The 10193-nt window shown below is 32.8% G+C and overlaps 1 protein-coding gene and 1 pseudogene across 2 annotated transcripts; both read right to left on the reverse strand.

Moving 5' to 3' along the window:
* Positions 1 to 655: 655 nt before the first annotated feature.
* LOC120214986 (UDP-rhamnose/UDP-galactose transporter 2-like) lies at positions 656 to 8249 on the reverse strand. 2 transcript variants are annotated; one of them, XM_039212790.1, is made up of 7 exons: positions 8238 to 8249; positions 3493 to 3497; positions 2925 to 3061; positions 2101 to 2285; positions 1693 to 1893; positions 1200 to 1361; positions 656 to 1059 (listed from the first exon to the last, which is right to left on the reverse strand). In XM_039212790.1, the coding sequence occupies exons 3-7, from the start codon at positions 3055 to 3057 to the stop codon at positions 691 to 693; spliced, it is 1050 nt and encodes a 349-aa protein (XP_039068721.1). In that variant the 5' UTR covers positions 3058 to 3061; positions 3493 to 3497; positions 8238 to 8249; the 3' UTR covers positions 656 to 690. The 2 variants fall into 2 exon arrangements, with proteins under 2 accessions (XP_039068721.1, XP_039068722.1); XM_039212791.1 differs by lacking the exons at positions 3493 to 3497; positions 8238 to 8249 and having other exon boundaries at positions 2925 to 3201.
* Positions 7075 to 9930, reverse strand: LOC120214985 (annotated as a pseudogene).
* Positions 9931 to 10193: the final 263 nt, after the last annotated feature.

Below are 10193 nucleotides of genomic sequence, written 5' to 3' on the forward strand. Positions count from 1 at the left end.
CTTAATTCGATGTAAATATATATATATCAAATAACCTATTATCTATATTTGTGTATATTTTTTTGAATAGTCTATAATGATCATAATATAATATTTATTCAAAAAAATTAACCTATTAATAATATATACTGTAAACATAATTACTTAAAATTCAAATTTTTTAGATAAAATAATATTTTATTTTATCACTAAAATCATTTGATAGACTATATATAAATAAAAATAAAAAGATTCTTTTTAACGGACAGTTTAATTATTTGTAGTGAAAGAGACAATATGTTAAAGTGGTAAGCTTGAAGATTCGTTTGTGGGTGCCCACAGAAAACAATGAATACATGTCCCTATCACCAACTTCCTATACGAAGATCATCACAGTAAAAGCTTCTGATTCATAAATCAAACCTTAAATTTCACAATTCAATTATATTCTTATTTTGCTTCTTTTTCACAATTTATTCATCTATGTTATTTCACCTATCATTTTTTATAAATATGATAATTGTGTTCTTTTTAACAAATTTAATACCTATATTTATCAAATATTCAATATTTATATTTGTCAAACATAACACAATAATCCATATTAAATAACTTAAAAATAATAAATAAATAATTAATTTCTACATTGAACAAATCAATATTTAAAATTAACCGCGCGGGGGGGGGGGGGGGGAACCAAAACATACAAATCTAAGACTGAGATTTGCCTAGCTCAACGTCCTTGAGTGGAGATGAACCGTCCAATTGCTGCTGCTGTTGCTTGAACAATTCAACGTTTTCTTCAGAAGCATCTTTGGGGAGTGTTGAAGCCTTGGATTCAGTTTGTTTATCAGCCTCAACGGCCCAACTGTAAACTACCATGCCGAGGATCGCAATCGCCATCCCGAGTATGTTTTTCAGCGTCAGCTCCGAATCAAACAGTAGCCATCCCAATATCAATACGCAGACTGTTTTCATGTGGCCTATGACCTGGAACGACGTGGCAGAGAATCGTCCGATGCAAAGGTACTGACTTATATTGCAGAATACCGCCAACGAGCACGACAGTAGTATGAAAAACTGCACATTTTTTTCACAATCACCCCAATTTCATAGCCATATCAGTATTTTTCATGATTGGTCTCGGTACCATATAGTGTTCGTGCATATAGGTGTGTGAAAATGGTGTGTGGTGCTTTGATGAGACAAGGAGTACTTACTAGTGCAGATGACGAGAACTTATAACTTGCCAGCAATTTGCCTGTGAGGTAGTAATCAACGAAGGGACCGAACAATAAAAGAGACAAAGCTTGGATAGGAGCTGTTTGACTAAGCAATTCAAACGAGCCTATCGAGTATTTCTTCTGTAGGGAGCCAATTGACTGTTCCAATGAAAGCATGATCGATTAGTCAGTAGGTAGTACGAATCAAAGACTGATTATCAAAACATTTGGCTAGAGAGAAAATCCTCTAAGATCATCTAAGATCTAGATCACTAGAAGCTGTGACAAAAAACAGACAGGTTCATAATCGTAGAAGAGATATGCGACCATGTTTTAAATAACCAAACTAAAACGAAAAGCAAGATTTCAAAACATCTATCATTTATCAGACATAATTGTTATAATGATTTGAAGGCTTTATACTATCATGCACTGCAATCACAAGGCAGCTGAAAGGATAAATGAAAAAAGGCAAATGAGAAAAGCTTACAATTTGTTGTAATGAGGTAGACAGGACCGCAACACAAGCACAAATAAATCCTTGAGCGTTAACTTTTACATCTGTGACTGTACAAACACCGACACCGACAACCACCACCACGACGGCAATCTTGACTTTATCCGAGTAGTGTTTACTGTGTAGTATCCATTCCATCACACAGACAACAGGAATCATACTAAGCTTTGAAATCTGTATCATAGTGACAAACAAAAGGGTTAGATTTGAAAGCCATACCATAAAGATAATCGAAAGGGTTAGGTTCGAAATCTGTATCACAATGACAATGGCAGAGAGCTCGAATATATGAAAGATTTATCACGACAATGACAGAGCTTGAATATATGAAATCTACATCATAATGTCAATGAAATCGACTATGAATGCTTCTTCTTTTACCTGATAAAATCCGACAGAATTCAGCATGAGACTCAAATTCATCCCGGTGATTGAAGTATTGGCGACGACTGAGAACCAAAGAAGCTCCCATAAAGGAACTTTTTTTCTCGTTGAGTGACCGGTGGCATTCGATACCAAACCAATTAAAGCAGTCATAGAAAAGTGAAACCCGGTTAATGTAGTAGCTGTAAATGCAAGAAATATGTTCAGATTTACACACACAGAGAATTCAACTCAGCAACCATCAAAGGTTCAAAACATTTAAATTTAAGGGATCAAACTAAAGTGGATCACAAACAACACTAGAGATCCTCGTCTGTTCTACTGAAGAAAAAAACATGTTGATTTGAAGTTTAAACAATGTAAGACTGTAAGATTACAAATTACTAGAGATCCCATTCTAAAGAATGATCATGCACGTTAAGATCTGGAAACAAAGTCGGGATGAAGGACATGGAGAAGGAATTGAAAGATATTTGGGATCTGAATTAGCCCTTTGCAGGATAAGATCTGAATGTAAAAGTCCCACAATCCATGGCCGAAGTTAAATCAATGGAGATTAGCACATTGAAATCTCTAATTTTTCTTTCTCTCCTTCGGTAAAAAACACGAAATCTCCAACTAAAAATCCATCTTTTCCCAGAACCCAAAAAAAGATGAGACGCCAAGAAATAAAGAAAAAATCTGGGAAATTCAGTGGATCTACCAGAGATTTAAAAAGGGGGGAAATTGATCCAGATCTGAGACGAACAGAGGCAAAAAAGTTCAGCAAATAGAAGAATTGTGTATAAATGTAAAAGAAAATTCAAAGAAGACGAACGGACCAAAGACGAAGGCGTAGCCGGCAGGGGACATGAGCTGCTTGTTAGCCATAATAAGGCCAACGGAGCTGATAACGTTCATAGCCCAAGCTCCCACATCGGACACCGCCGATGATTGTTTCTTCACCACGTCCATTTCTGGAAAAAAAAATCAAAACAGAAAAGAAAAAAGATTGAAACTTCTTTTTTGGCGCTCGGTTGGATTCCAAGACAGACAGATATCTCAAAGCTCCACCGAGCACACACACTCTGTCTCTCCCACCTCCCCCACAACAGCGATTCTTGCAGGCAAATTCTTTAAGAACCAAACTTATACACACAATATATATATATATATATATAATAACCACTCGGGTTCTAGTATTTTTTTTGTATTATTAAATAAATAATTTATATTAAAAAATAAAAATCGGTATTACTTTCATATCTAATATTCTCGACACCGACACGCCTGACTCTTAAACGGTAAAAGTTATAATTTAATAAAAAGGTTAAATTGTGGTTTTGGTCTCTCTATTATATTCAAATTTGAGATTTAGTTCTTCTGGTTTTGTTTCACATAATTTAATCATTCTACTTTGATAATTAGTTTAAGCAGTTATCACTAGGGACAGAATCAAGAGAGGAGATTGTGCATGGGGTTGGTTATGGTTTGAGTTGGGAGAAGGATTTTTTGGGACTTATTTTTATTAGGTAAAATAGAGATTTAATTGAAAAAATTATAGACATAAAATATCATTATCTTAAACATACAAAAGTTAATTACAATTATTCTCATGTTGATAGTATATTTTTCGTTGTAAACTTAAATTAGACTCAACTCTTTTTTTTTAATAAATCCGAAACAAATTCAAATTTTTAACAGTAATATAAAAACCTAACCTAATAAGATCATATCATGTCATAACTCATTGAGTTCGGGTCAAATATATATCCCTAGTTGTGTCTCCAATTTTTTTAGTATAATGATATTTCATGTTTTTTTTAAATATTAGGCAAATAAAACCTCAACTTTATTGATTTATATATTTAAGTGCTTAATATATATTTCTATTTAAATATGAAGCAATACAAATCCTTTCAATATTTAATCCTGATTTGTTCCTTATTAATACCACCATCTATCCTAATTGAATTATTGTATAGATATTTTGAAAGTACCCCTTGCTAGCAACTTAAAAAACTTATGTCGATGTAATGAGTTGGAAGGTCCTTTTTTTTAATTAAAGATCAAGTTATGTCAAATTAAAATATAGGGGCTAAATTTTAATTTGGTGAGTAATCGGGGACCAAACCAGAATTGACCAAAGGGGACATACGATGTCTACGCGGGACAGAAACACCAAGTCCAGCCAGCCACCGGTTCAAATCTACTGTTATTTATTTATTATTTATTTATTATAATAACAATGATTTTGTTAATAGTAACATAACATTAAATACAATAATTAATAACTTATGGCAATATATAATGAGTTTAAACAGTATTGTCGGAGAATTAACTATTATAATACTATTATTTTTGTAGAGACAGTGGAATATTAAATTAAAAGAAAAAGACGGTTGTTTTTTCTTCTAATTTAATGTTGAATTAATTAAGGGGTAAACTACATGTTTAGCACTCCAACTATCACTTTTGTTCTATTTTTGTCACCCAACTATTTCTTGTTTCAAAATCATATGTAACATTGTGTTTTAGTTTCATTTTCGGCACCCACCGTTAAAAAATTAATGATTATATTGATATGTCGTCATAAGATAATGTCATCTCATCATTGAATTTAAAAAAAATACTACGTCAACATTTTGTTAATTTTTTAACATGAGTGACTAAAACAAAATTAAAATGTAATATTAGATATGATTTTAAAAAAATAATAATTCAATAATAAAAACGGAATAAAATTAATAATTATAATACTAAATTAAATTGGATGGATACTTCTCTTGTTATAGATATCTCAACCCATAAGGCAGCAATGAAAATGTTTAATTAATTAATCTATATTGATAAAACATATTTTTTAATCTTTTTTTTATTTATAACATCAATATTCGATCTTGAAAATTAATTTAAAAAGTTAACACATCGCTGGTAAGGGTAAAGTACACAAACGGTCCCCCGATTATAGGATGCTACTTTGTTGAGTATATTGATTATCAAAAGATATAAAATAGTCACTTAATTATTAATTATATTGCAAACTCGTCCTTTTTCTTTAAAGAATTAACGGTCGACGGAGTTGAACGCTAACATACTGACTAAGATGTGATAGTCGTTTGAGAATATGAGATCATATTTTATTATATCTTAGTCAGCAGGTCCAACTCAGACTGTCGTTAATTTTTTAATGGAAAATGACTAGTTTTGAACATGATGAATAGTCAATTGACCATCTTATAACTTGTAATAGTAGAGGGACTCAACAAAATAACTTTATATAGTCGAAAGACTATTTTGTAACTTTTAATAGTCAGGGGATTCAATAAAATATAATCTCATAATTAGGAGATTATTTATGTACTTTACTCGTTTTTTTAAATCAATGACTTGAATATCCCATGTATTTAACTGCTTTTGTTACTATAATATTTTCCAAGGCAAAGTACAAAATGATTCATTTACAATTGGGTGTTGTTTTATCAAGTCACTCAATTACTAAAAATTATAAAATGATAATCTGATTATATGATGTTGTTTTGTTGAATCTCTCAACTATTAAAAATTACAAAATAATCACTTGACTATTCATATATTCTAAACTGGTCATTTTCTGTTAAAGAATTACGACAATCTTAATTTGACGTTAACCCACTGACTGAAGTATATTCCAAACATTTAATGTAACATGATATAACAATATTTTTAATCCCGTAAACTTATATATTTTATTAATTTTATTCTTATTAAATAAATTTAATAAATTTAACCATTCATATTTAAAAACTTTCATCGAACTTAATTTTTTTACGGTACTATCAAAACAAACTGCTCCATCAAATTAAAACAGTAGTTAAATAATTGCATTTTGCCATAAAACAACAAAACATTACTATTAGACTATTATCATACTAGAAAATAGTAGAAAAAACAACATAATATTGCGAGAGAAGAACACGGAATAAAATGATAAAATTTTAAATATTAATAATTAGATTTATTGAATTATTTTGAATTAAGATCAAATTAATATATTAAATAAAGATTAAAATTATTATTATATCAACTTACATCATTATTCTCGTTTAATATTTAACAAAAAAATATCATATTTATAATTTATAACTTTAGAAGATAAGTACGTATAAACTGCTTTTGGAGTGGTCCCATAGTTAAATTTGAATAACATAATCTATATGTACATGTGAGTTTAGATCTAATTATTTTTTTTATAAAAAATATGAACTGCTTTAATCGTTTGTTTACACGTGTAAAATAAAATACGCAGCTAAACTTGATACGCACGTCATTCAAAAAGCCATAAAGTCAGCCACTCAAATGCCATTTTTAATTCTGGATTGGTCTTCCAAAGTTGAACCAATGACCCCTCGGCCCCCGTTCCTTTACTTTGATTTAAAGTTCAAATGTTTAATTCCATTGGTTATCCTTTAATATGACACATATTTTTAATTGGTCCTTGAATCTTAAAATTTTCAACCAAAACCTTCAGTTAGTCTAATTATCAAATTAGGTATTAAACACCAAATCAAATCTGACATTGAAAATATTTGCATGCAGCAACAGATTTACATAAGAAATTAGAGAAGCCCGACCGCCACCCAATTCTTTGGTCTAATGGTAAATTTAGTCCCTAGAAGTTTGAATACATGTCAAAATAAACTGTCTCTAAATTTATTAACTTTGAAACTAGACAATTTGATCATCCCCGTCTAAAATCTAGGAATAAATTTAAAATTCTAGGTCGCAGTTTTACAAGTTATTTTTCGATAGCTTTGTTTTCATCCAAACACATGGCACATGGCTAGCTTCCCATGTACCATGACGGTCCGTCGGTGGTTCATTAATTAATTTTTTATTAATCATTAATTATAATTAAATATGGAAAACACTTCACTAATCTCTCTTAATATACATAAACACGTCAGTGAAATGCATGTGCCAGAAACATTCCCCCTCGGAGAAAATTTTTCAGAAAATTAAATAAAAAACACATATTTTTTAAAATGTGATATATGTAGCAACCAAACAGCAAAGCCAACCCGTTGAGCTGTGCCAGTGATCACAGCCACATACAAAATCAAAGCAAATTTGTTTTTTTTTTGTCTGATAGCACAGAGAGAACGCCCCTGCCACATGCACATACACATGCTGCTTGCCGATACTCCCAAATCAGAGAAACGCATCCTTCTCTAGCAACTTGACCACCTCGTGCTGATTTGTTCAGTTTTGCAACGTCGATGGCCGTCTTTCCGTCCATGTTTTGGGGTGTGCTGCAGTGAGAGACGAGAAATTACCTTCGTAAAAGGCAAAGTATATAACATAAGAGTCGGCATCGATGGATGATACAAGTTGTTTACTTACACAGCAGCGCCGTTTTCCAGTAGAAGGGCCACACAGTCTTTCCTTCCATAACCAGCAGCGTAATGAAGCGCGGTGTTCTTGTTCTTGTCCAAAGCATTGATTTTTGCTCCAGCTTCAATAAGGACTTGAGCACATTTCACCTGAAATTATATCGAGTTTATTAGCTTTAACCTTCCAGACAGTAAACAAGATACCAAACCTATCCTTTGAAAGCAATAGTTCGAATAGATGTCTGGTAGTGGCGGATAGCCATACGTAAACGCTGAACCAAGAAATAAGCATATCATATTAGCTGGCAGATTCCACAATATAAAGATACAATAAGCATTAGTAACTGCCATGGATACTGCATGCTTAGTAGGCAATTAGTGATTGAATCTATCTGGTTTTTGCATCAAATTTGTCCTCGTTAGAGGCTACATTTTTCGGGTGAGAAAGATTCAGTTATAAAACTATCTTACCTCTCCATATCCACATGCAAAATGCAATGCCGTCCTTCCCTCTGAATCTTCTTCATCCTTGTCAGCACCAGAAGCTAGTGCAGCTTTCAGACCCTAAATCATGATTAGTGTCAAAACTTTATGGATTATCTGTCAAAGGGGAAGAAACATATGTACAAACAGTTAAACCATACCTCAACATCACCAACACTAGCACAATTATTAACGATTGATTCATCCTCATTCCCTACTTCATCACCTTCATCTGCAGCAGAGTAACCAGCAGATGTGGCTGCTTCTCCTGAAACTGCAAGACCCATTGCTTCACCCAACTTTTTCAGAACATCTTTATCGTTCCAATACCTAAATATGAAATGTTTTGGTGGAAAAAAATGAAAACACATCCTACACTCATTCTAATGAGGAATACTATGTTATGCCCATAAGTTAATAAAATTATGATGCTACTAATCACCCACTTCATCATCGCCGCAGGACCACCAGTCTCTATTTCATCTAGAATAGGTTTCAACGATGGATCTTCTTTCATTCGTGCCATCCGTTCCTCAATCTGGTCTTTGTGTTGAGGATTAGTCAAACCTTCAAGCATGCTAGACATAGCCGGATCCTAAAGAAAGAAAAAAAGAAAGTTTCAATGTGATTTCATGTAACATAATACAAGGGAAAAACATTAAAAGAACCGTGAATGCATGAGTAAATGAGCCCACACCTGAATTAATGCATTACCAAGGCGCTCGGCCATGGTCATAAACTGGGGATTCTGCATAACCTGTTGCATAGTTGAATAGTATTGCTGTGGATCAAGCTGTGGCACACTACCTTCAGTTGCTGCCCCTTGAAACGTCTTAGTGAGCTGTTCTGCCATTTGGGTAAATGACGGATCTTTTGCTATCTGCTCGGCTAATTCCTTGATGCTTGGATCCTAACAAACCAAGGTGATTAAGAACCATAAACCATAAAATAAAAAATACCTAAAATAACTTGAACACATGATGAAACCAAAAAATTGAGCCCCATAAAACAAAATTTAACATTCCTTGTATAAGTGCAATTACAGACTACTTTACAAAATTTATCCAAGCTCACAAATTTATCAGTGGACACTGTTCTTTTCATTCCCAGCCTTAATACACTGGGGTGTTGATACAGCCTATCAACGTGATTAACCGTAAAGTTTAACATACTCCACTAGACTACAAAGGCAGCATTAGCAAGGCCATATAGAAAAAAAGTAATGATTATCAAAAGGCGCATGGAAACAAGAAAAACTTACATTAAGAAGGCCACTCATGGCCGAGAAATCGAACGGATTCGGTGGGACAAACCCAGGTCCAGGCATGGTGGCAGGATAAGCTCCAGACTGTGCTGGTTGTGACTCCGCAGCAGAAGCTTCCGGCTTCGAAGTTTTGTTCTCAGTGGTGGATGTTTCTATTGATTTGTCATCTAAAAAAGAGAAAACAAGCATAAAGACCAACTAGCTATTACTAACACTTAAAAGCCATGCAGTAATCCAGAAAAACACTAAACTCCAAGAAAGGTCAATCTCTAGTGGATGAAACCCCTGATTCAGTTACAAGAGGAATAACACAATTTTAAAGGCAGTATTGACAATAACAATTATGAGAGTTAACAATTTAATTATCAACTCGAAAATCAAATCAATTCATAACCCAAAAATAGTACTAAAAGGGAGAAAATTTATCATGCAACATAGATGTCAGAACAAATTCCAAACCCAGTTCAACATTAAAACAAAAAAAGGGGAATATGGGGGTTTAAGCTCACCGGAAGAAGAAGATTCCTTCTGCAAATTGGAAGCCATAGCTGAATTCCAAAGAAGTTAGAAATTAGTATTTTAAAAAATACGAGAAAATATAGCGAGTGAAATGGTAGTACAAGTGTGAGTTCTTGGGAGAAAATCAAAAGAAGAAGGGATTTAAGAGACGGATAATATCGGCTACAAATGCAAAGCAGAGATTGAGTTGTGGATGAGTTGGTGGGCCATCTCAATCCTAAACCCCTCGTCTCATCTCATCTCATCTTCTGGTTGCTTCAGTCGGCACGGGACTACTGCTGAGGGATAAATGGGTACAGTGCACAAATAACTATATTAAATTAGATTAAAATAATTTTTTAATTACTAAATTTTTAAAATTTATTAATATACACTTTATCTTTTATCAATTATTAGAAATATGTTTAAAATATTTAAATACTAACCTAATTAATATAAAATTTGTATTATCTCATACTAATTAATTTTTTTTC

The sequence above is a fragment of the Hibiscus syriacus genome, unplaced genomic scaffold (genome assembly GCF_006381635.1).
Source record: "Hibiscus syriacus cultivar Baekdansim isolate YM2019G1 unplaced genomic scaffold, ASM638163v2 tig00110109_pilon, whole genome shotgun sequence".
NCBI classification, from domain to species: Eukaryota; Viridiplantae; Streptophyta; class Magnoliopsida; order Malvales; family Malvaceae; genus Hibiscus; species Hibiscus syriacus.

Bases quoted from the DNA above. Each gene is read 5' to 3' on its own strand.
- LOC120214986 (XM_039212790.1), bottom strand. From the start codon at position 3,057: ATGGACGTGGTGAAGAAACAATCATCGGCGGTGTCCGATGTGGGAGCT. The intron at 1,894-2,100 runs GTAAAAGAAGAA...ACTATGATACAG, and splicing joins ATTCTGTCGGATTTTATCAG to ATTTCAAAGCTTAGTATGAT. The intron at 1,362-1,692 runs GTAAGCTTTTCT...TCATTGGAACAG, and splicing joins CTACCTCATTACAACAAATT to TCAATTGGCTCCCTACAGAA.